This window comes from Lagopus muta, chromosome 7 (genome assembly GCF_023343835.1).
Source record: "Lagopus muta isolate bLagMut1 chromosome 7, bLagMut1 primary, whole genome shotgun sequence".
Classification (NCBI taxonomy): domain Eukaryota; kingdom Metazoa; phylum Chordata; class Aves; order Galliformes; family Phasianidae; genus Lagopus; species Lagopus muta.
In genome coordinates, this window is record NC_064439.1 from 37,598,300 (window position 1) to 37,625,629 (window position 27,330).

The window sequence follows — 27,330 nt, forward strand, 5'->3', positions numbered from 1 at the left end:
AAAGCAAATATGATGCATAATCACAGAATCACCAAGGTTGGAAAAGACCTACAAGATCATCCAGTCCAACCATCCACCTATCACCAAAAGTTCTCACTTAACTATATCCCTCAACACAAAATCCAAACGTTCCTTGAACACTTCCAGGGTTGGTGACTCCACCACCTCCCTCGGTAGCCCATTCCAGTGCCTGACCACTCTTTCAGAAAAGTAGTAATCCTCACAGTTTGGTGAAAACAGCAGGATTTTTATGCCTCTGCAGAATTAAATGTCTAAGATAACTGTGTCTTTGCTCTTTTACCTCAGTCTATACAGGCAGTAGGACTCCAATATCACTGATGGAAAGCCATTGTGTACAAGTAGTAGGTGATGAAATGATGTAGGCACCATCTACTTTTGTGATGGTGAGTTGAACCAATCTTTTACTCTCTTGGTGCAGCATGGTAGTGAGACCCACAAACACGGAAGAAAAAGAAAATAGGTGGCTGTTTTCCCTGGGACAGCCCTTTTTACTGCAGCAGCCCGGGCTGTGGGAGGGTGAAGCAGATTGCCAGCACTGAGTTGCCAGAGCGAACTGCCACCACCTCCAGCTTGGCCTCTAAATGGGCTGCACATTTTAGCAAGTACTTACGACTTTTGGGCAGGCTGGGAAGAAACAACTTCTGTAGCTTGTCTCCTTCAGTAGCAGATTTCCGTCTGATCTGAATTTGTGATCAAAGAGCCACAGGGAGAAATGGCACCTAGTGCAATGCTCGTCTTTCTCGTGACACCTCTTTCCTAAGGGCTCCTCTGTGCTGTCTGTGGAGATGCTGCATCACCTCTCTTTCTGCTTCATGTTCAGCTTACTTCGTTTTGCAATGCTTTTACATTGACAGGGTTAACTCTGCAATAGAAATTGCTAATTCCCTTTCTATTTAAGAAAAGAAAGAAATTTCAGGGTAGGGGCCCTTCATGCTGCAGAGCCCAAGCATAAGCTTTCTGTTTATCTTCTTGGGCAATCTCTCTCTTGATCAGTAAATAAGCTGACAAGTAGTGATACAGGAAGTTGCAATGAAACATGTTCTTTTTCCATTTCCAAGCTGTAGAAATGAAGTAGCCACGCATAACATGCATACTCATAAGATGTTTTTTCCTGTAGGGTTACTGACATTCTGACAGTCATCAAGAAGGGATAAATAAAAATTGAACTGTAGGTTTGAAGTACTCTGTGACACATTTAATCTGTATGACTGTGATGTGCCAGAACTGCAGTTAGTATGTGAATTCTGCTATGAGTGCAATACAATTTCTTCTTTTTCCCATAGAATTGCACACATCCTTCCTGCAGGGATTTTGTTGTTCAGCAGACTACATTGTGTGCTGGAAAAAAAAAAATTCATTTATATGTAAATACAACCTGAAGGCTGCAAATATCCAAGCTGCTACAAAGACAGAGCGGGGCATGTGCGTGAAAACAAATGGACCTGTTGTGGTTAGAAATTTGTAGTTTGCCATAATAGGGGAAAAAATAAATGAGGTTGTCTTTCCAACCTTATAGGTCAGCATTTCAGACTTCTGTATTTGTGTTCCAATTAAAGAAGAAAATGGAAAAGCTTCTGGATATTTACTATTTTTAAGCCAACTTGCAAGGGGAGAAGGAACAATATTTTTCATGTGTTCTATTAGCAAATTACATGCCATGAATAACTTTTTGTTTGGCTTGCACATAGTTTTGTGTGAGGTTTATTTAATGTGGGGAGGCTGAGAGTTTTTGGCAACTGCTACATTTCTTTCTTTCTTTCTATCTTAAACGTAAAGAAAATTTTCAAGAAACTAGTGGTGTAAGTGATTTCTGTGGGTCTCAACAGTAGCTCACAAAATACTGAGAGGTACAGGAAATGAGAATGCAGCAAGAAAGAAATGGGCAGACAGCAGGGAGATGATGAATGTTTGTGGTGACTTCCAATATTATTTAGTTTACTAGTTTATCGATGATATTGTTATGGATATAGTTTAAATATTTCCCTGCTGTGATACTTTGATTTGGACCAAAAATAACATAAATTGTTTTGAGATAAGTTCACATTAACCACCACTGTTGCCTCACTTGCCTGTCATTATTTCTGGAGATCCAAATCCTAACTTCTGCTAATGCATCTCCTACATTAGCGAGGGAAAATGTGATTTACTTTTATGGATATTTTAGAAAAGTCTGGTTTGAAAAAACAAAACAAAACACACAAAAACAAACAAACAAACAAAAAAAAACAACAGTGCCTTCTTTAATAAGTATTAAAGCCTAAGCCGGTGCAATTTGGACTGAGTTTAGTCTATCCTCCTAAAAACGTCCCAGGGATTTATGTACTAAACTCATTTTAATGCTAATAGGAGGTACTTGAATAAATACTCTGTTGCAGTGGTAGGACAATAGATCATTTATTTTGTGTTGTGGTGTTGCCTTTCACTTCATTTTATTTCTTTAAAAAAAAAAAAAGTTGGAATTGGAGTTTATGGTATAAGGAACCTTTTTTCCTCTTTGCAGGTGTGTTTTTAAGAAGAGTAATGACCATGAGGAAGTCCACATGTTAGTCAATTTTTACTAATCCCACTGAAGAAAATGAAGCCACACTTCAGCTTCGCCGATCCTTTTCCCACCACTTTTGGCTGAATGAGAAATGGTCGTGTGATTATGCTGACATCCCAGCATGCATTTGGTAGACCTGTGGTTAACTCGTTCCCTCTCCATGTGTCTACTCTTACAAAGTTTTGTCCTCATGATACTGTGCTTTCATTCTGCCAGTATGTGCCCAAAAGGCTGCCTCTGTTCTCACTCTGGAGGTTTAAATGTCAGCTGTAGCAATGCAAACCTCAAGGAGATACCCAGAGATCTTCCACCAGAAACAGTCTTACTTTATTTGGACTCCAATCAGATAACATCTATCCCCAATGAAATTTTTAAGGATTTGCACCAACTGAGAGTCCTCAATTTATCGAAAAACGGGATTGAATTTATAGATGAACATGCATTTAAAGGGGTGGCAGAAACTTTGCAGACTCTGGATTTGTCCGACAACAGGATTCAAAGTGTGCACAAAAACGCTTTCAACAACTTAAAGGCCAGAGCCAGGATTGCAAACAACCCATGGCACTGCGACTGCACACTGCAGCAGGTATTGAGGAGTATGGCCGTCAACCATGAGACGGCCAACAATGTCATCTGCAAGACCTCTGTGCTGGATGAACACGCTGGGAGGCCATTCCTCAATGCTGCCAATGATGCTGACCTCTGTAACCTTCCCAAAAAGACTACCGATTACGCCATGCTGGTCACTATGTTTGGCTGGTTCACCATGGTGATCTCATATGTGGTTTATTACGTCCGGCAAAATCAGGAGGATGCAAGGAGGCACCTTGAATACTTGAAATCCCTGCCAAGCAGGCAAAAGAAACCAGATGAAGCTGATGACATTAGCACTGTGGTATAGTATTCCGAATACAATGACTGCCTTTGCGATGGAAAATGGATTCGGATGACACCAACACCAGAGGTTTACTTCTAACATTCATTGTAATCATTAAGACTTTTTTTTTTTTTTTCCCCCCGTTTAACTGAATTACGCCACTGTTGAGCTTTCTAACAGAGAGTTTTGTCTGGGCGGTATACTCTAATTGTTTCTCTGGAATTCTAAAGCAAGTGAATTAATATGTAAACCTTAGTTTAGACCCATTCCACTATTTAATAATGAAATTTATTTTTTTAATTTAAAAAAGACAAATAAAAGCGTAAATTTGAACCATGTAAAACAGAGTTATTTATTGATCAGAAACCTGTCTGGTGCCAGGGCACTTTAGGAAATGATCAGTGCTTGTGAGGTGGAGAATGAGAGCCATGATGAAATGGGCTATGAGAGGTACAACAGTAGAGAGTTCCCAAAAGGCACTTTTCCCCCCATGAAGAGCTGGTGAATGGCAGCTGATTTTTGGGATAGGAGAGGAACACAATATGGGGATAGCAAAGTGCTCTGAGTTCAGGAGAAAGGCATGGAAAATTGTGTAGGAACCTGGAGGGTGTGTTGGAAGTGCTGGGGAGAAACCGAGATGAAGGAGCAACATTTGAGGATACCAATAAGAGGTAAGTGGGGAAATGTGGACAGTTTTCATCATACACCCACAAGCTTCAAGTGGGTGTCCTGAGGACTGGAGAAGACAGCAGGATGGCAAAAGCAAATTTAGTCATAGTGTTCAAACTGAACAACCGACAGTGATGGGGAAAAAAATAAATAAAATTAGTTTTTAAAATCTGTATATGGCCTCACAATTCTAAGTGGCATCATCTTTTTAAGAGGCTGAACAAAGGAAATGAGGATGTAGGCTGAGCATGTTCTGTTGCATGTTAGAAAAATATTTTTATATTATCCTATGGATTAATGCTTAACAAAGTAGCAAACTAATGATGTTAACTCAGCCTTGAGTATAAAATGGTTGTTTTGTAGCCCTGCTGTCTCCAGGAATATGATAGTTTTCTTTTTTTCGCAAACGAAAGGAGCAAATTCGCAACATTTCTATTGTTCTTTATCAGCATAATGAAATGATGTTTATTTCACAGTCCCTTTAGATCCAGCCTAAGTTACACTGAAATATGGATTGTAGCAGTGTGGATTAAAAAGTGTAAAAAATATTGCTTTGGAAAAACAAGTTTTAAAGGACAGCCTTAAATTTTTTTTTTTTTTAAATCCAACATAGTATGTAGATTGTTTCTGTTAAAACCATAATCTTTTAGATTTTAGAGGCCACATTCTTGTTTATGTTTTTTCTTTCAGGAGCACTATTAAAAAAATAGCACTTTTAAAATTTGTTACAATAGGGACTTTTTTTTTTCTCCTTTTTTGATTTTATTTATTTATTTTTTCTGAGGAAAGCAAGTTGGTGGTTATGCATCTTGTTAAGTTTGCATTTTATATGATCCATTTTTTAGATTCTATCTTAGCAAATTTTCCACTGTTGCAGAAGTGCATCCAGCTCTGTGTGACCTCTTGCAGGAGCCAAAAGCAGTTGGGGTAAATACAAATGTGAATCTGAAAGGGTCAGATAAGATGTTGTACAGGCAGCATACCAAACCTTGCCCAATAGGACATCTCTATGCAAGGACACACACACACCTGTGAGGCCTGTGTATAGGTGGAGCCAAGTTCATTCCTTGATATAATTCTCTTATTTTCTGTAAAATCGCCTTCAGGGTAAAATTTGTGTTGTTTCTATGTTTGTGCTGCTCAAGTGTTATTTTGGGTGTATTCATTCTGGAAAAGGCAGGGGAACTAGCTAAAGGAAGAGAGTACACAGGAGGTGCTAACATACTCTGAAACTCAGTGCTCTTTGCTCACAACTAAGTACAGGAATTCCTCCAGAAAATTTGGACAAAGTGACTTCAATAGCAATATTTACAAAATTCTTGAGAGCCTGCCACTTCTAGGTTTTGAAATTTGTTTTCAAGCAGGGCTTATTTAAAATGTCAACATACAGGGCTCTTCCCCCAGACTGACTGAGACAGCAAAATATTTTAGTTTTTCCAATTTTTTCCACCCTTTTACATGTTCCAGAATGACAGTTCTGGACAGTACTGTTTTACACCAGTTGAGCTAATGACTCCAGGAGTTATAAATCCTGACTGAAACCAATTTAAACCCAGTTCAGCTGTACTCTGTAGAATGGCTCATAAAGGCTGGTTTCATATTAGTTCTCTGGGTGTATTGATTTTCTGTAGTAGATTCCCCATCAAACATCTCTTCACATATTTTTCTCTTTTCTTTTAAAGCCAGTAGTGAAATCTCTGTTAAAAATCTAAGAATCGACGTAGTGCTTTGACAGCCAGTAGATGCAAACTCCTCAAGCTGAATTTAGCTGATGATGGAAAAGAATTAAATCACTGTGCCTCAGGTATGTGGACTCAGTAGTGCTGGTATTCATGACAACGCAAGTATTTGAGTTACATTTGTTTATTTCAATGAAAAGAAGCAGCAAAAGAGTAGGAATTTTTAGACTAAGAAATTTATTTTTATCATGCTTATGGCACACTTTCTGCCCATAATTTCTGTGTGCTCTTTGAAGTCAATGGCAAAAACTTTTTAAGCTTTTTTTGGTGTGACATTTTAAGGGGTTATTTTCCAAAATAGTTTAACTCAAAATTGAGTAAGTCAGTATGTTTCTAGCTGTGATATCTTAGCACATAAATACAGATGATAGGAACTGGATGTTTCCATAGTCACAGGAGATTGTATATGACAGAAGATAAAGAGGGAAATGCATAACACAGTGACTGATAGAAAAAGCAGGGCTAGAGCTCAACAGCTTAAATGTGACTGACTTTAGTTGACTTAAAATAAAAAAAAAATGTCCTGTTGTTTGTTTCTAAATGGTTAAAGATACGTCTCTCAGCTTGCTTATTCTCCTTAAAATGAATTCTGATTTTTCTCTGCTAATTTTGTACTATTACTATGTTCTGTGGGTGAAGAACAATGGTGCATTTTGGCTGCATTATTTAGACTCATATTTTATTCTATATGTTGTATATATTTACTCAATCTTTGTCTTAATTCTGTTCTCAGTTTTATGTGGAATTAGATAAAAATACCTTCACCATTAAAATACATTATGTTTTAAGTGGCTTCTGTGAGGTAACAGCAAAAGGACAAGAGATGGCCTTTAGTCACACAAGGGGAGGTTCAGGTTGGATATTAGGAAAAATTTATTCTCAGAAAGAGTGATGGAGTGTTGGAACAGTCTGCTCAGGGAAATGGCAGAGTTCCTGGAAATGTTCAAAAGATGTGTAGATGTAGCACTGAGGGACATGTTTTAGTGGCATGGTGCTTATAACTTCCAAAGTTATTTTTTATGTTCAATGCCAAGCTGATGGTTGGACTAGATGATCTTTGAGGTCTTTTCCAACCTTTGTGATTCTTCAGTAGCAACATTTTGCATCAGCATTCTCATAACTTTCAAGGGCTGCCATCCCTGCGGCAGTTTCCACTGAGTTCAGTGCTGCCATGGAAATCTCATCAAGGGACAGATTTTATTCCAAGTATGTCTGGATGAGTCCAAAGCAGGAAGGAGGAAACAGACAGCATTAGTAGTGGGTGGACATATTGACCAGTTCTTTTGAGGAGAAACAGTTTCCTGACAGGCAGAAGATCTTTTAATATGCATTGCTGAGGAGGGAGTGATTTTCAGTTGCAGCATCTCTTTTCTACATACATTGTTGTGAGTATGCAGCTCTGATACTTATGCAGTTTTATTATACATTCAGTGTTGGTCCTCGTGATCCTCTCTGAAAGGGCAAACTAATTACGTAGTATTACAGTGCTACTGAGGCACTGCAAGTACACATGCAGCATACAGTGATGGGAAGACCAGTGAGGATATGCAAGAGTTCTGTTCTAATAAAGAGATGCCATGCAGAATATCCACCACAGTGTTTCTCAATTTGAAAGGTTAAGTAAAAGGATTAGTTGTAGACTAAAATGCTTAATGGTATCATGGAATCTTGCAGCATGTTTCTGTGTGATGCTTAGTAACAATATAAATCTAAATCAATTAAAAAGAGTGTCATTCTACTTCTACACTTGGAAAAAGAAGCTAGCACTGCTGAACAGGAGTAAATGAGACTCTTGGGAATTAAAAACATAGTCATTAAATTGTAGGAGTGCAATCTGTAGGAGGAAGGTAGAAGTGAAGTGTAAATTGTGGTACAGTTAGATATAAAGGCAAGGTAACAAAGAAAACAATAAGCTACTTTTTTCTTCCAAGCACACCAGAAATAGGAATCGTGTCTTAGTAAGGGCCAAGAACTGATCTGGTTATTGAAGGAGCAGTTTGGGTAGCTTGGACAAATGTTATGGAAGAAGATTTTCAACGATAAACACCAGAAATTGCTACAAGAGAAATAGACCACCCAGCAGCATAGTAGAACAGCGCTACAAACCACTGCATAAAATCTGTGAGAAATCCACATTTGGAGCACTGCTTTCATTTCAAGTTCTTCTCATTTCCATAAATCTGTCATCTAGAACTACAGAAGAAAAAGGCAGTAAGATCATCAAGAATATGAGGTGGTTTCCACAGGAGGAGAGGTCAAAAACAGAGTCTCTACAGCATGGAGTCAGATGAGAGAGGATGGGATGGTAGAATCACAGAATTATTAAGGTTGGAAAGAGCAATAAATCTATCTAGTCCAACCATCAACCTGGAGTAGAACACAAAAAATAATTTCAGAAGGATTTATCTCTGTTTCTTGCAACAGAAATTACAGCAGTTAAAGATTAAGGTGTTTTTTAAAAAACACGTGTTTTGTTACAGCACGTGCATTTAAGTGATAAAACACAGGACACTGCAGTGAAAAGAAACAAATATTCAAAGATGGGATTGTGGAAAGCGTGATTTCTTCAATGTGATGGAGAAACACCTGGGCATCTTTAGTATTGATTAATGCACAAGTCAGTTAATTTGAAGAGTGAAAACAACTAATAAGCATCAAATTCAGACTGCAGATGCCATTCCATGTTAACATATGAAATATGTGTTCTGTGCATGTGAAATATAATGCGAGTATGCATGCGTGCAGTTTATCCATATGCCTCTCAAATTCTTTCATATTTCCTTGTTTACACACGTAGATAAAATATGAAGTCTTTTGGATGTTTTCATTGCCCTATTTCCATGAAGCAGGTTGCTTTGTTGATTGGAGATGTGATTGGTACTGCTTCTGAGCCTCCTGTAGTCCCAACACCAGCTGCAGAGTACAAGAAAGAAAACGGGATGAGTGGCATGGCTCATCATCCTCCTCTCTTTCTAAATCCTTAGTCGAACCCATCGGTTACCATATAGAGCTACTACCAACCTTTGTGAACAATCTTTTTTTTCTTTCTGGCTCACAGAAAGTGATACAATTTTCTAGAAATAAAAATGGATAGGTGAATGATGTAATGACTTTTAGCTCAGTCCTGTTTGTAAAGGCTGGAGAGTGGAAACATGACTAATATCCCTGGATCTGTTCTCCCTTCTGCACTTATTAATGAGTAGGTTTTTGGCACTGCAGTGTGTTTGGCCATGTTTTTCTCCTAGGAGATATCTACGCCCCTTGAAGGAGTTTTCTTTAGATGGCTGTGAAGTTGAATACAGCTGCTAAAGCCAGCATAATCTCGGGAATGAAAAATGGATCGTTTTAAGCTTTCACTACTGGAGGGAAACTTGAGAAACAGACAATTATTTGTGAATTCAAACATCTGTATCATTCTTTGTGCTGCTTTAGGTTTCAAACATTCATTTTGACTGGTTCTGTGGGGCAGTTTGCTTGCAGAATTTATAAAGAGAGAGCAATTTCCAAAGTCTGTTAGTGGCAGATTAAACTGGCCACTGAGGTAGAAAAAAAAAATCCATATGTTAAACAATCTGTTTAAATATCTATATCCCTTGTAATTATTAGTCTTTGTCTCATAATCATAATCACTAGCCTTTTTAAGGCTCCCTCTTCATTTACAAAAAAATAGATCTTCAAATGCAAACCTAATCTATCAGTGTTAAAAAGGCAAAGGAATTTTAACATATTAGTTAAATTTTGTCTTCACTATGGTCTATTTGTATGTTTCTGTTCATAGAAATTTAGGAAATATTATAATATGTAAAATTATAATTTTCCTTACATAGGTATGACCATGAAACTTTGCTCCTTTTTAGATGACTCTAAAAGTTTTTAATATAAAGAAGCAAAGAGAAATCTAGGAATGAAAAAAAAAAACCTCCAGAATTTTCAAATCTTCTTCATAGATCAAAGTTCAACAAAGTTAAAAAGAAAAACAAATAAACTAACACCCATTCTTGTTTCTTCCTCTGGGGATTAGCTTTGTGCTCAACACTGCATTTCATGGTTTACCAATTTTTCATTTCTCTACCTTAGCCAGATTAACATTTGCTTTCTGCAAAGACTCTTACAAATGGAGCTGTCAGCAGCAGAGAAGATGGGAGCATATCACATTGGCTGAAGGAAGAACTGTGAGTGTAACAAGCTCTAGATGATACTTCTGTGCCCTGTTAATTAAATTTAGTGGCCAAAGAAAAGAACTGCTGAATTAAGATTCTTCTGGAGAGATTTCAGGTTGTCAGGTAGATACTGTTTGTATTCTTAATGTGGGTGTGTGAGGGGCAACCCACACATCTTTTTGCTACCTTATTTCAGGAGCTACAGGCAGACTTGTTTGCTGTTACAGAATACAAAACCTCCTACCCTTATCCAGGTGCAGTCACTGTTGTTTAGTACAACCGTTGTTACTGTATAATGTTTTAAAGTACCTTTCATAAATCTTTACATTTAAATTTACATTCCCAGCCTAACTTGATATAGAGTTTTCTTTATCTGCAGACTTCTTTCCCAAATCCAGGAACACACTCTGGATTGTAAGTTAGCAGTTTTGACATTGCCTTCAGTGGGATCAGTATTTCTCCAATAAATGTTTATTGATAGAGAGCGCAAGGAGTGATTATACTTCAGGTGTTAATGTGGATTTACCTCTAAATAATGGTATCACGCCATTTTGCAGTGATGCACCTTCAGACTTTGTAGTGACAATGAGGGACCACCTTAAGCTGGTGGTCAATAGCAATGTCAGTTTTCTTTGCTTTGTATTGCTTGTGTGATAAAATACAGACTGTACCATTTTGTACCTGGCTGTACGTAGGCCTCTCTGGAATCCGGAAGTGAATGGATACGGTAATGGTCCTTTTCAGCCTATAAAAAAATGATGGTATTAAAGCAGGTTGGCTGCAGGTTATTGGCTTCCAGTAATGTGTTCAGTCAGCATCAGTCACAAAGTTACTTTTTAGCAAAATCGCTAGAGTCAGCAGGCTGCTGGAAAATAACTACCATTATTGGTTAAATGCTTGTATTCCAGTATTTTTCCTCAATTACTGCTGTTCTGCACCATTGTGTCCTCCATGAACAGCATTATGGAGGTGAGCAGAAAGTTATCTTGGAAGAAACAAGCTCTGAATTTTCTGGCTCTCCTGAGGGCATGGAAGAAAGGTCTTTCATGGAAATTACCTCAATTAGAAATACGGTAGTACATAATTGTGGACCTGAGGAGACCTGACATGCATTTCATTTCTGACCTCTGACAGCCTCAGTAAATAGAGGCCAGGCTTAACAGAGAGAACAGATCATTTGGGCTGAGAAAAGTGAGTCTTTCAGAGCTGAGCTATGCTGAAAACCCACAGAGATGCAATGATTAAATACACTTTACATTTGGAAAATCCTGCAGGTAAGTCTTTATACAGTGCTGTAGTGCTTTCCCTTCTGATGCCAGTAGATTTTTTATAACATACCATTGTGTGGCAGTTTGCTGTAGCTGATAGAGGTGTATATGGGTGGTGACTGAGCACATGTTCTGTGAGCACTAGGTGTTTGGCAGCATGCATTTTCTGCTGCAGATGTTGAATGAAGCATAATAAAGAAGAATCTTTTAAGTATGAACTGAAAATGTGCCCATGAAAGATGTGGCATGATCTAGCTGAGGAATTGGAGAGTGGGCCAGTGGCACCTGTCACTGCAAGCCTGGTGAAGCTGTTTGTGATGGAGTTGGTTTGAAACACCAACTCTTTAGCCGGGTTGTGCAGAACTGCTTTGGATCAAGACTACGTACTTCAGCTCTTCCAGCCTCCTGTCTGACACGTGTGTGTACTTGGATGGGCACAGCATCATCTGACTCAGCTGGTTGCTGCTGGTAGGAGAGTGGGAATCAAAATGCCTTGCATTTGAATTAGTCGTATGCAGCCTGGGTGGTAGCAATGTCCCAGGGAAGCTATCCACAAGCGTGTAGGTGTGGATGGGGAGAGGGACAGTGTGTTCACCATGACTGTGCTACTCCAGTATTGATGCAAAAGGTTCCTGATTATTTTAAAAGTCTTCTGTTTTCTTAGTGGCCTAACACTGGAACTTTTTCTGTAAAAATGAAAGCACAGTAATTAAATGATTACTTATCACTTCCATAGCAAAGACACACTTAATTGCTGCATGTTCTGTGTCATGTCTGAGCCTGCCAAGCTGCTTTTGCTTGGGGCCACTTCCTCAGGGCAAGGAGTCAGCCATATCCTCCATGCCCAAAGCTGGGGCACCTGCCTCTGAGCAACTTAGTATGTCTGACAGTTGCACTTTGCCACTTTAATGGCAAAGTGGGCATGGCAACCTATGTGCTTGTTTGTCAGACATTGTGTTTCCATGCATAGACTTCATCTTCTATGAGAATGGAGTGGTCACGTAGTGGGCAGGGTCAGGAGTGATGGGAATGTGATCCCTGTGCTTGGGAGAGAGGAGCAGCTGGTATGGATGAAGGATCTGAATAGATGGAAGAGGTTAGGAGAATTTCTGGAAAAGTCAGGACAGCTCTGTAACCCGATAGTGTGCAAACAGGAGAAGTCCAGCTGTCTGCAGAGGGGGAAGGAATACCTGGTAAGGATGCTCTGTGTGAGGATTTTTCATTCAGAGAGCGTTGCTGATGCTGTGGCTTGTTTTCTACTTTCCATAACACCACTGCCATTGTTTCTGTTTGTGCTGGGTAGGGAGGGATACCAGGATGCTCATGCTCCCCAGTCTCACCTGTCCTAGCTAAGAAGTTTCTCTTCAGCGGCATGCTCTGGGGCCTCCTTGGAATGGGAACCTGGGTCAGAAGGATATATTCTTCTGCCAGACCTGCTTACAGCCACTGCAAGGCTGGATCCCAATAAGCAGACTGGTGGGGATGATGTGCTAGCCTCCGTGGTGGCTGCTAAGTCAGTTAAACCCAGCTACATTGCCACCGCGGCCACTTGGCTGAGACTTGGCTCTTTCCTGCCTGACCCCCATCTACTCTGAAGAAGAGAGATATTTCTCTTTCCAGGCAGTAAATTGTAAATAATGTCCCTGCTCTGCTCTCCCACATAAGGGCATTTAAACCAGCTATACCTGTCTTTGGAAATACAGAGATGATGTAGTGAAGGAGGGAACAGGCTATACAAATCAAATCATCCCTTTCATGCTTCTCCCTTCTTTAGCTTTTCTTTTAAAAAGGGAGACTACCTGCCCTTACTGTGCTGCTTTTTTGGATGTAAGGAAAAAGAGTAGAGGGTCAGATTCTTATGTACAGAATTTTAAAGTATTTCCACTAAAATCAAAGGTGCTATTCTCATTTATCATGGGGAAAGTCATCATAAAAGACATATTTCTAACTGCTAGCATCTTCACCAAGCATGAAGGAAAGAAGGCTGAGGTAATCTGGGGGGAATATTTGGCTCAGCTGGTTTGAAGCTTTTGTTCCTACTTCAGTTGTACTTATGAATTCTTGTTAGGGGAAAAGATACTGATACTAGAGCTTGAGTTGGCACAAGCTTCTTTCGGCATAAACTTTAACAATCAGCTAAATAGAAAAAGAATAGAGACATGTGCTTCCCCTCAAATGATGAGAGCTTCAAGGCTTGGTAGATAACAAAGAGAATCTCATTATAATTATGATCTCCAGTGAATACTGAAAAGTCTTAGAATTTTACCAGTCATTAGAAGGATAAGGAGCACCTATGTGAAGTGTTTTTCCAACTTAAAGGCAGCAGTGCTCCTGCATTGTAGTCCAAAGGCTATGGAGGCCAACAGGAATTTTGTAAGTTGTTTTTTTTTTTTTTTCCCCTAGAGGAATCATTACAATATTAAAAATGTCATTTGCACTGCAAGGCCAATTAAGCAAGGTTAGTATGAGTTAGTTATAATCTAAGTAGAAAGTACTAGGGTCAAATAAAAGTCCCAAGTCTCTACTCCTTCTTGTAAAAGCATGATTGCATACTGCAATGACAGAGGCACAGTGAGAAGTCTATTAGTATTATGTATTATTATATTATGTATATAGTAATATGCCTATTAGTATGGTCTATTATGACCATAGTAGTTTTGCTATTTATTTCCCCTTTGGAAATCTGGCAGTGGAATAATTAATCTACCTGAATATACATACATATATGTTTGCATGTGTGTGAATAGTATTGTACTTGGCAGGGTGAATGGTATCTTGTTAATGCAAAATGACTTGTACTGAACTGTATTTTCTGATATTTTTCTCCCAGTTTCTTACTCTCTCACCCCTTCCTAGCATGTTACAGCTAAATCTTCCCTGAAAATGTTTTACAATTGATGTTAACTGTTAGTAAACAGGGTCTGATTAGCAAGCTTCTAAAATACTGTGCCTTTCATGCTAAAAGGCAAATGTTTTTCGGTTGACTGAGGACATACCTCCCTAGCCTTCTAATAGTGCCTTACTAATCTAATATGATTTAAAAGAATTACACAACTTTAAAATGTAAGTATCGGGCTTTGGCTTAACTTAAAAACTGCACTTCTGAACCAGAGGTGAATTATCACCAGTGATTACAACCCCGATATTATGTCTTTTGCTCCTATGAGGAATTTACAGAGGAACAGTTTACAAGCAATCATTCTGCATTTAAAACTGACCTTGTTTTGCAGGCATACATAACTTCTTTAAGTTACAGTTATCAACTCTACCCATGATCCTTATCATTGTCAAGGAAATGAGAATTTCTCCAGGGCTGTTATCACTATAATTCCATGAAATATAATCAAGGACTGTAAATATATGCCATTGTCACCTGCTGCCTGCCTCTCCCTGGACCTTATCATTCTCAAACGGGGTTGTGGATGTGATAGCTGTCTGCTGGGGTGCGTGATGTTAACAAGGACTGTGAATATCTAGATGAAATACAGGACTGTTGCTCCACTTTTAGACAAATGTACCTTGGTAAAGGTCACCCGCAAAGGAAAAGATGTATGAAGGATGCCTGGAGAGGTGTTCAGGAAACAGATGGCTCAGTTTTATTTTCCTTCTCCCTTGCCTGTTTTTCACTTTTGAAATTGAAGAACTGCAAAAGTTTACAGTGTCTCGAGAAATAGTGAAGTGGTAAATTGCCACAGCCAACTGAGATGATGTTAAATAAGAGACTGGAAAAGGTTTTTAATTCAAACTATGATAGCACGTAATTCTTCTCAGTGACTAATTAACATCAGATAAAAGAGATCTTAAAATTTTTAATAACAATTGTGCTTCTTCAGGGAGATGGAAGAACTCAAAATAAATATCCTTTATGAGGGATGGGAAAGACTGAAAGACTACACTCAAGATATTTCAGATAAGTCTAAGCTAAAAGTAAGATAAAAGAAGGAAGATTTTAGCTTTATACAATTCATCCATTCTCTATACAACAGCCGTAATTTATCCACCAAATAGATGAGGGAGACAAGCTCCATCCATACATAATACATATGTTCTCTCATATCAGCTACAGTGGAAGAAATATTTGGTGCACAGGCTTCATCTGCTGCTTTAATTTTTTTTTTAATTTCCCAAAGTTCCGAGTGGATCTGTGTTCCAGCTCTAAGTATCTGAATTAAGGCCAGATTTACAAAGTCTCAAGCAAGAATTTGATTAAGATTTTATAAATCTGGCCTTAATGAGGAGACTCAGAGCTGGATTATTCAGATTGTTCTGGAAGTCAGTGGGATTAACAACTTGTCTTGAGAAATGTTGCTTTACTATCTTCGTAATAATGATCCTAAATTTAGAAATGTCTGTTAATGAAGAAAGTAAAAGACAGAAACCAAAGCAGCATTCTTTTAAATAATAAAAGCAAGTCTTCATTTCAAAAGTGCGGAATAGCCTGGAAGAGTGAAGCCAACCCCAGGGTACTTTCTATGGGCGCTGCACCCAGGAGCTACAGCAGTCACAGTTACTGAGTGAACTTTATGGAGATATTCCTGTCAGTGGACAGGAATTGAGCAGCTAAGAGCCGCTTTTTCTAGCTATAAGTGGGGCAAAGGCAATGTGCAGGGCCACACAAAGGCAGTCTGCCAGCCAGTGTGGTGGGTCATCAACCTGGTCATCAGCAAGAGCACATGTTGCTTCTGCCTCACTGTCTGGACCCCCATCATGCATGGGGCTGGTACAGTGCTCAAGTATTTATTCTCTTGGATCACCGGTGCCAGGGTGTTTGTGTCAAACACTTCTTCCCTTTTCACTTCAGTTTGTTTTTTCCTGTGTTGCTGAAAGCAAGATTGGATCTTGTAGATAGAGTACAGAGCAATGACAAAACCCAGCAGGGGCTGAGGTGTTGGGAGTGCTCTGAAGATACGTGCAAATCCAAGCTCTGCAGAACGGTCTTCTTCATCTATTCATTCAAATCCACAATGAGGATGTTGTTTTCTAAATGAGATGTGGTAAATACATCTTCAATGCATGTGATTAAAAGAAGCTGCAACATTGTGAGAACAAGACCTAACAAGACCTACCCTCTAGAAGGTAAGCAGCTTGTTAACGTCCACTTTTAAGGAGAGGACATTGCTTTTTGATTGTATTTTCAAGGACTGTCTCCAGCCTGTCTCTACATTTGCTTGAATGTCTCAACAAGGGTTAAAGGTTCAGAGTATTTGGATACTTGGCCACTCATTGCAACCACAGGTCTTGGTGTCAAATCATAACTTAATGGAGTCTGAATTAACCAGCTGGCAAGGAATATTTAGCTTTAGAAATATGTCACATACTGAAGTGCTTCCATTTTGTGTATCACATTCGTCATGAAGATAAATTTGTCTATCTGCATGCTCTTCAAAAGCAGCTAATGACAGAATGGCTTGTTTGTTCTGAGACAAACCTTCTGAGGCTTGTTGGCGTACACTGTATGATTCTCCTATTTCACCTTCCTCTTGTGTTTGCAGTTATCATGGGAAAAAAAGATTGGAGTATAGGCTTTCTTTTGTTTTCCCACAACAGAATCTTAAGACGAACTATGTTTACATAGTCCCCTAATGTAATCCCTTATCTAAACTCTTTTCCCTCAGCTCAAACCTATGAATATTGGGAACATCTATGAAGGTACTCCACTGCTGGCAACAGCTGTTCATCTGAGCAAAGCAAGTGCAAACCTTTACATAAAAGAGAATGCAATATGTCCTTGATCATCTCCCATGCACTTAAGTTAATGCAAAGATTTCCATTTAGTTCACTGGTTTTGAATTAAGTTGTCAAAATCTTTCACTTTTCTAAGTCTTCAAGTATGTTCACACTTTCTCTCCCTTGTTAGCGTGCCTATTCTAGAAGTGGGAAGGTACTGTCATTTCTTAAACTTGGGGATATAACTGAGAAGAAAAAAAAATAGTGAAAAAAAAAAAAACCAGCAGACAGACAAGCTTTTGCAAACTGCAAAAGCAGCAGAAATTGTTGTTTGTTTGTCTCCCAATTATGTCAACTGGCCTACAAAAACATGTCAGCTCTTCCCACATACCTTGCCACAGGCCTTATATCATCACATCTGAAACAATGCTATAGTTGTTTAAAAAAATGCAGTGTTTTCAGCTTTTGAGAGCAAATAGTATTCATCATGATCTCAGCAATGATATCGGCAGTGTGGAGCACTGTTAACTAATCAAGTTCTTGTTTTAAAACGTCTCAAAGCAACGCTAACTCTGCTGGCTACTTTGCCAGGTAAACTTGTTGTAGTCCAGTGTCAATATTGAAGACAGTTATTTTCTGTCAAAATGGAGAACACACAGACTGATAAATATGAAATAAGTGGGACTTCAAACAATCTGACTGCGATGTTTTTTCACAAAATGGTCAGAAAAATTTTTCCCTTTATTAACCAAGCATGTTTGCACAGATTTGCTGATAGATGGTGCACTGCTGCAGACTTGCTCTGCAATCTTGATACTGCGGAGTCTTAAACGCACCTGCCTCTAGCAGGAGAGAAACAAACACACTACTGTGAGGCTTCCCAAGCGTTTCTATGCCTCTATTTGATCTTCAGCCCATCCCCCATATGCTTACAAAGTTAAAAGCTTATGTACTTTGTATTCATAGTCTGTACTTGGCACTAGTGAGGCCACAACTCAACTGCTGTGTTTTGGTCCCCTGGCTGCAACAAAGCTGTGAAGGATCTGGAGCACAAGTCTTAAAGGGAGCAACTAAGTGAACTAGGATTGTTCAATCTGGAGGAGGCTCAGGGGAGACCTGATAGTTCTCTATAACTGTCTGATAGGAGGTTGTGGCGAGGTGGGGATTGGCCACTTCTTCCAGGGAACAGTGATAGGATGGGAGGGAATGGCCTCAAGTTGCATCACAGGAGGTTCAGATTGGCTGTTATGAAACATTTCTTCTCAGAAAAGTGGTGAGGCACTGGAACTGCCAGGGAGGTAGTTCCCCTTGGCAGGGAGGCTGCCCAGGGAGGTAGTAGAGTCACTGCCCCTGGAGGTCTTCAAGAAATGCCTATGTGTAGAACTGAGGGACATAATTTAGGGGTATGGTGGTGATGAGCAAGATGATCTTAGAGGTCTTTTCCAAGCTTTATTATTTTATGATTTCCATCAAGAAGCAAGAAGATTCTTGTGAAAAGAAGGCAGACTATACTCATGCATGTATGTACTCTCTCATTTTAGACAAGAGTTGAACAAAGTGCTATATTAATAGGGTCTAGTACAAGAAACTGTGGTGACAAAACATGTGTCTAGCTTAGTGGTTTCAGAAATGCATAAAACGCTTAAATACAAATAATCAAAGCATCAATATATTTTTTCTGCACATCAGACTTTTCTCCTGACTTGGCACCATCCTGTGAGATTTGCAGTGACAGCTGATACACACTTGGTGGATGACAATTAGTTGGGTTACAGATAGGGTCAGTAGAGTATTTCAGGTAAAAATCGAAAACATTTTAGAAATCCTTAGAACATTTCTGGACAAGACCAACCAAAGGAGAAATATTACAAGAAACGTTATTATTGTGTTTTCCTGTTAAGTGGTGTTTCACGATGATGCAGCAAAAAAATCAATATGGTGTCAAGTTTCCGCTTGGCTCTTAATAGAGATTTCCAGGCACTTGAGGAGAGCTCATTCAAAATGATGTGGAAAAAAATATATATCTGCATTTTCTTTTTCTGAAGAAGCTTATGTTCCAGATAGTTCTGACCAGTTCTGAAATTTGCTTGTTTTGTTTTTTGTTTTTTTTTTTCCCTTCCCTTCTGCTTGTAGAAAACAGTATGTATGTTACTCCTCTACTCTTTTGATAAATTATCTTATAACCTAAAGGCATGCATGTCAGTTTTATTTCACTTTAGTCTATTCAACTGCAAATAATGAATCAAAGCTGTTGGTTTAATTGGTTTAAAAATTTGCTGGCTTCCATTTAAAGCCAGTTAACCACAATGCTTCCATAACGCTTTCTGGCTAAGCTAATCCTTTAGAAATAATACACCCATACAGCTTTCATTTGTCTTCAGGAAAGCTGAAATTCTGTTTTGTGAGTACACGTTTTCAAAACTATTAAAAGTTTGGATTAAACTGTGTGATTTTTGTGCTATCAAGTTAGCTTGGACAGAATTATTGTAACAGAAAACAGAGCATTTTCTACCATTTATCATTCCTCCATTGTGTTAAAGTACGCCATTCTGAAATGGTTCACAGAAGGAAGCTCACCTTTGAATGTGCAAAATGGATGCAATGACCCAGAAAGGCACCTGAGGAGTTGAGTCTGCTACAGCATTTTGCATTTAGCTACTCTGGGATAAAACCACTTCTGGATGCATTTATCCTCATGAGGCATGGAGTCTCAGCAATCAAACGAGACTACTTAAGTGGGACTCGTAGTCACAGGGGGGTGAAATCTGCGCAGCACTATGAAAGTTCACAGCACTACAGTGATTTGCAACAACAAGGGCATCTCCCTCTCTGTAATGGCAAGGGTAATGTTGAGCTTGGCTTCCTGAAACATAACAGCATCATAAGGAAACAGCCCAGTCTCAGGTCTCCAAGAATGAAGTTACTCCTTCAGTCACTCAGAACAGTTAAGTTGAATTGCACAAAACATATGTTGCTTGCATAAGATGCATTTAGGGTGAAAACTCTGCTTTTAATTATAGACCGTTGCACAAAATGTCAGCGATTAAACCACAGATTTAGCAGTATTCTTGGCTAGCATGAGAGGCAGAAAGCATGCTTCTCCTCCTGTTTACTCCTTTTCGAGCTGAATTTCTCATGCTTTATGAAACATTTTTATTCAAGTGAAAAAAAAAAAAAAATCTACCAAAAGAGAAAACTAGTATTGCTTCATCTATTCTCTCTCGAGGTTTCACAATAGTGAAATTGGCCAGGATGGGATTCAAAAGCAGCTAAGCAGTTCAGTGTTGAAACAGAATAAAACTGAGATCTAATATCTCATTTCAAAGCAAAAGAAATGAAATTCAAATTTAGATCATCTGAAATGGACTTTCAGTGTCCTTTTGTCTGCAGATTGACACGGAATGTCTCTCCTTTAAAATCAGCAGTTGCCTCTGATAAGCAGTTTTACTTCAGCAATATCAGCCTGGGATAATTATATCCAAGGAAAAAAAAAAAAAAAAAAAAAACCAAAGTCTGAAATCTGATCAGATATGTATCCAACTGAGTGTGATCCACTTAAGTATTTGTTCTGATTTAGCCATTGTCATTCCAAAAATACTGTCATGGAGGAAAATATAAACATGATCCCTTCTTTTTTAGGATTGTTACCATCTGTATCATAGTTACCAAATGTTTCTTGCTTAACGTCTATTTAAAATTAACCTGGTCTATGCATTGCTTGCCTTTACTGTAAGCATAACATAGTAATCACAGCTCTGTTCACAGGACGTGGTCTACATCAATAAGCATTTTTCTGTAGCTTTGAGTAATTTTTTCTGACAAGTGCTATTTTTGCCACTTCCATAAGTGTATAAGTCCTTATTATTATGCTGTAGTGATTCACTTCTGTGCTGATTTCTGTGGAAGTATGTTGAATTACACCAGCTGAGGTTACGGCCTCTACTGAGCTTTTCAGAGTGTTTTCTTCTAGTCACCTCTATTTTTAGGTCAATTACTGACTCCCTGTCACATTATATGACTGAAGATAGCACCTGTCCTTTTATTTATATCTTCATATTTACCGAGTTCCTGTCCCTGCTATTTTTCATCTTCCTTTCCCTGTGTAACCACTTCCTATTACAATATTTCTTGATTTAACCTAGATAACACAATATCTATGTAGGTTCGGTAATTCCTTGAAAGAATTAATTGAGCAAAAAAATGCTAATGGGAGACCTATGGATTGACCCTGACAAGGCTAAAATCCTCTTGTGCGTAAGGAGGAGACTTTTCATTTCAAATGGGGCGATTAATGGTAAGATCCTATCTTCCTCTGAATGCTGTTCACCAACATATTACTTCAGTAACCTTTGCTGGGTGAAAAATGATGATGTTTAAAGGAGTGTTTACTGGAAAGCCAAGTGTTGCCTGACTCCAAGAGGTATCCGTAGCACCAGCAGTGGATACAAAGGGCTGACTTTCCATTCTAATCTTTGGCTTAAGCATTTCTTGAAAGGTATGACAGAAGCCACTTGATTCACAAGGTGGCTGTCAACTACACATGACCAGATGGCAGCAGAGTGAGGAGCTGCCCTAGAGGTGGCTCTGGTCTCTGTCTTCATTGAGGCTTGTGACAGGACTATAAAAGCAGTCAGCATCTGACCCTCAAAAACATTCTCTTTGAGTTACCAAGTTTGCATAACCAAGTGCAACAGCCAAGAACCAAAAGCCTCCTGTATGGAGCTGTTGATTAATATTTGAATAGGTTTTTGGAGTCTTGGGCACATACTTGGGCACATACACAGAATTTATCATTTGACATTTTTTAATATAATTCACTGTCTGTCATGTACGGGTTTATTTGTGCAGTGCCTTTTTTTCCTTTCTTAAATTACAGTAGTTCATCTTAAAAATAAACATCTGCTGATGCATCTGTACAAGTATAAAACCAGAATCACTCAAGTGATTTGGTCTCAAATATATTTCCAATAATCAGATTTAGTAGTGGTAATTCCATATGCACAAAGACATTTACAGTTCAAGAAACAGAAACTCTCCCCAAAAATCTTCTATTGTACTAGTATGTATAATTTGCATAATAGCAGGCTATTCAAGACTCAGAGTTCTCCACATGAGCATTTAGTCTATATTTTACCATGATCAAAATAAGGATATCAGTTTCCTTTGTCTTTGATTCTACCTCACTTTAACAATAAAGTATTGTTCCCGTGAATTTTGCGTGTGTGAATCCTTAAGATACCACAATGAAATGAGTATATAATACCATGGTAACGGACTTCAAGGCAAATAAGAATAGAAGAATAGTAATGGGTATGAAGCCTTCTTCCATGACATGACACTGATTTTGGAATGTTAGGAACGTTGGATTGAAATACCTGTTTCTCAACATTGTCACAGAATTATGATTTTGATTGTGATTTTTTTTTGTTAATATTTTTATAATTTTATATCCTTTCTATGTGCAACTTCCAACACAGCAGATACCTAATTACACTAAAAACCACTGTCCTGTTAAAAACAGAGGTCCTCTCCATACTTAATGGGGAAACACATAGGAAACATGGTCTTGGAGAAAGAGATGTATTTGAAGTAGTCACCTCCCACTAGCACTAGAAATCCCTAGGTCCAGTAGTAAAGCCACACAACAAGCAAGAGCAGCTCTCTCCTAAAAATCCATTCCTCAGAGCAGAGGGTCTGATAAAGCACTCGCTGATATGGACAAAAAAAATACCTTTATCCATTTTAGTGTGCCTAAGATTAGGACTTGAGAGTAAGGTTGGCATGAGTTATGTTGTAAAGATAAGCGTTTCACTTTGAGTTCCTGGAGAAAAAAGGGTACTGCTCTCATTTTCTAGTGTTCTGGACAATGAAAGCACCTGAAGAATATTTACGCTTCTGGCATTTTGAGCTCTCATCACTGGTTTTGCTGTGATTCCTGTTAATTACCCACTCAGGTTTCTTTTCCTTCTCCAAGACGCCCTGACAGACTGACTCACTGTAAGTTGACTGAGAAAGAAATCTTTCTTTGTCCTCAGCAAATCTGAAGAATTAATTTTTCTTTATCATTATGCTTCTGAACTGACATTCTCTTTCTGAAAGAAAGAGTGGGGCATGTTTAATTAAAACAAGAAAGCATTGAAGCCAAACATTTCAGTCACACAGGCAGCTGAATAACATGGTCTCTTTCAGGGTAACATTCTTGCCTTTTTGGTGTTATTTACTCTAATGCTAATGCTTCCAAAGCCTGTTTTGCAACAACAGTCTGCCAAAAGCTAAACATTCTGCAATTAACAGAGAGGAAGCTCAGTGTTTTCACCTCAAAAAGATATATCTGTGTAGACTAATTACTCACAGAAGACTTCAACACAGGAAGTGCCAGAAAACTTCTCTACCGACCTGCAGAGGCCAAAGGGATGCTCAAAGGCAGGCGGCAGAGCTGTGCCCTGGGGAGGTGGTCTCAGTGCAGGAAGACCTGGAAGCTCACATTATCCAGTGAGTTGGTGCTTGCTGAATATATATCATCAGCACCTCATTAGCTATCATATTGCAGGTCCCCACTGAATGGATGTTATGGCCAGTGGCAAGTAGGTGGTAGTTTATAGCTATATAGCAGTTATAGGTAGTTTATAGCAGTATATGAACTGGAAGCTGATCATTTTGGCCATGTCACCCTTCTAATGCATAACAGCAAGATTTTCTTGAGGGTGGTATACAGTATAACAGTAGTTCCTGGGGCAAAGAAAACCTGGTATGTACAAAATCCATATTGGTGCCAATGTTAAAGACTTCTCTTCTTACTGACTAGGTAGTTAAAATAGCTGCAGAGTTCATCTGTTCTGATTAAAATAACCAGATTGGGATTGAAAGGGGGTTTTTGGGTGTGTCTGAAGAGAAATATGGGGCACACAATGATCAGTTCCAGTGGCTAGAAGAACATATTTAGATATGGACATTAGCTGATAGACTGAAAGAACCTTGAAAACCCTCAGGAATCCAAATCGGGAAACAATTGCTGCATGATGTGGTTGAATTTATGAAAAAAAATAATGGCAGTGAAACTGTAGCCTTGATACACTGCATCTGAACTGCAAAAAACAAGTCTTAAAAGGGATGTGGTGTAATAAACTCTTTTTCACACATTTCATTATGCTAGAATCATAAGAAACAACAGGATGTACTGTAGTAGTATTTCTGAGTAGCTGCAAAATGCCAACAGCTGTATTACCACTCCTTTCTCCCTCCAGGTAAGACAAAAAAAGACCATTAGCCTTCCATCCAAATGTCTCCTCTGACCCTGACTAGGTTTCTGAAACAACCCAAGAAAATCCTGTCTTTATATCAGCCTAAATTTTAGATCCAGCGCATATAAATGCAGAGAAGGAAAGCTGTGAAGGGATTCTTTGACCAAAAAGAGTTATCTCTCAAGTAGGAAAAATAGTTGCTTTAGGGCATGATTCCTCTTCTTCTGGAAACAATACTTGAGTGACAGACTACAGTGAGTTCTTTATTATAGACATCTATGCTTGCAAATCCATGGGAGTATGCATCTTGTGGTAGACATGGCCAGTGAAGCCTTCTCACTAATGGCAGAATGAGAAATTCTCTGCAGGTGTTGGTATGTTTATGCATGGACAGACTTTGTATGGACAGTTCTGTACACAAATCTATCGGAAGAATCCAAATGTGTTCCTAAGAAATAAACCTGATGCTTAGTAAAATTACTTCATGTTATTTTCCCTGCTCAGCTTAACACCTTAATTTTTCAGTCATTTGAGATAAGTGGCAATTAACGCTTTCAAATACTTTTTTTTTTCCACTAAATAATGCAGTCCTAAGTTTCTTACCAACAGCCAAGGGAAACTGAAGTAAATGGATTTATGTCTGTTTTGAATTTCAACCACTCTTTTACAAAGATGAAACCCACGACAAATTTTCTGATATCCTATATAACAACATTTCTTTAAATTTCCTTTTCACTGAAGATGAGTGTTATCAGCCCACTCCTGCCACCAACTTAATTTGTAATCATGTTTTCCTAGGTGCTGTAATCTGAATAAATGGATACAATTTCTCTACCTACCTCAAAAGGAAATAATGTTATCTTTTCATTGCAAATTCAGTTCTCTAAAGCATTCCATCCACACAAAATTAAAGTCCTAGTTTGTAAATCTGTCTTTACCATCTGGTTTGTGCATGGACTTCAAACAAAACCCTTCAGGAAGAAAACTGCATCCATCAAAGGTTAGACTCTGGCTGCTGATATAGAAACCTGGCCTGCAGACTGGCACATCAGATGAAAGTACAGGATTCAAAGCTAATTTGGGACCCAGACACGTTAAATGAGAGTAATAGATTGAAGCATACAAGAATACATTTCTCTAAGGCTAATGTGTGCTCTGATTTATAACCTGCACTTGTCACTGACCTTACTGAGACTTCACAAGCAAGGTATGTGCAAGCATAAATTTATTGCTTTGCATTTGAAGCTATACTTTCAATCCAGTTGGTGAGAAAGTAAGATAATAATTAAGGAAGCAGTTGTTTGGGCCTGTGAAAATGAATGAAAAAAAATGATCACAAACTAAATGTTCATATATGAGTAAGGACAGATAGTCTTACCTGAATGCTCTTAAAGAGCAGGCATAGATAATTACAGAGGTACTATCAATCATTTTTGACACCTCATTAAGAGCAGGAGAATTTCCAGTGGACTGAAGGACAAAGAGAATCAGGGTACAGCCAGTAGTTAAGTAGGTAATAAATTGTAAAGAAAGATGAATTTGTGGATCTTTGAGGCAAGCTTCAACACCCAATGAAATAACAAAAAAAATTCTTCCTAGGTATAGATGCTAAGGCCTCCAAACTTGCAGATTCCCAGGCATGCTGGATGGCATGGCCTCAGGTCCCAGAAGATGTAATGAGATGGACAAGAACATATCAAGTGATTGGTTTCTGGTTAAGAAGTATGGCAACACCTACATTCCACCCCTGATTCCTCACCTGATTCAACCAAACACAGCAGTTTACATTTAGACTATGTTTGGAGAAGGAAATGAGAGAAACAGTTATGATTAATGGAAGAAACCAAGTAAAGGATTAGACAGAAACTTACTCTGAGATAACTAAGTTAGCACTCCCATTTTCCTCTTGTATTTGGAAATGATTTTAAATACTATTACTGGATTTTGTTTAATATGCAGAGGCTGTATTTAAGTTCTCACTCTTAGTTTGAAGGCTTTTTAAAGGCTTTATTATATTACAAAAGCTACTGTTTTCATTTTGAATCTAGGGTGGGCATTAAATTAAAAAGTGCTGCTGCTTTCAATTATGCAGCATTGTTCTATATCTAGATCATTTTCATTTTTCGTAGCACTGCTCTGTTTCCCTGCCCACTTTCCTGCTGCCTTCTGCACTCAGAGCATCTAAACATTTGGGAATTATGGAGTGTGTGTGGGGGAAAACTAACAGATGTCATTCATTTGTCACCTCTTTAGCTTTGGTAGTAAACCCAATTCACTTAATGAAAATATGATGTTCCTTCAACCCAACTGAAAACTTCTGTCCATGGGGAAAAATCCATCAAGAAGTCACCCAAAGGATTAGGATACTGCTAGAAGTGCCACAGATAAACCCTTTGTTACAGGTTACAGTTACAGTCCTCCCTTTTTGTCCTACATTCCTCAGCCTGGGACTAGGGGTTGCTGGGATAGAGGAGCATTCTCGGTGAGGTGGAAGAAAGGCAAGTAGTGCACCTGCAGGGAAAGCATTCCTGCAAGAAGAGGGATGCCCCAGAGGTCAGTACCAGCAGGAGGCAGGAAGAACTGTGTTGGGACAGAGAGCTTTGAACACGAGCAGCTCTGAAGCTGACCTGACAGGAGCTGAGGGATGGCCATCCTGCCATTGTTAATGCCATGGGTGGGCTATGGTGGCCATCAGCACAGACAGGCTGAGGGGTCTGAAGATAGATATCACTACAGAGGTAGGGAGGGGAACAGCACAGTCTGGGAATGACTGCAAGAGCTACAGGTAGCATCACTTCCCAGAAAGCAGAAAACAGGCTTCTCCATCCTCGCTCTGGTGAAGATAAACTCTGTCTATGCTCATTTGACACAGGTTTTTTTTGTTTGTTTGTTTTTTGTTTTGGACTCCAACAAATTAAAGAGAGGGAAATGAAAGCAGCATGTAAAAAGCACATTGGTTCATTGGGTGCTCATCCAGGCTATGAAGATGAACTACCAGCAAGGACAATTGGAATGAGGGTGCTCCTTAGCCTAACGTTGCTCCTTCTTCACTGTTTCCTCAAATTAGATATTTCTTCTTGTTTTCATGGAATCACAGAATATCCCAAGTTGGAAGGGACCCATAAGGATTTAGTCCAACTCCCAGC

At 38.9% G+C, this 27,330-nt stretch overlaps 1 protein-coding gene across 4 annotated transcripts in view; it reads left to right on the forward strand.

Annotated features, from left to right (window-relative positions):
• The window catches only part of LRRC3B (leucine rich repeat containing 3B), a 60,272-nt gene extending 39,818 nt beyond the window's left edge, over positions 1 to 20,454 (forward strand). For all 4 annotated transcript variants that reach the window (XM_048951391.1, XM_048951389.1, XM_048951388.1 and 1 more), the window contains exon 2: positions 2,522 to 20,454. In XM_048951391.1, coding sequence (XP_048807348.1) covers positions 2,685 to 3,464 — 780 coding nt within the window. In that variant the 5' untranslated portion in view covers positions 2,522 to 2,684 and the 3' untranslated portion in view covers positions 3,465 to 20,454. The remainder of the gene's footprint in view (positions 1 to 2,521) is intronic.
• The last annotated feature ends 6,876 nt before the right edge of the window (positions 20,455 to 27,330 follow it).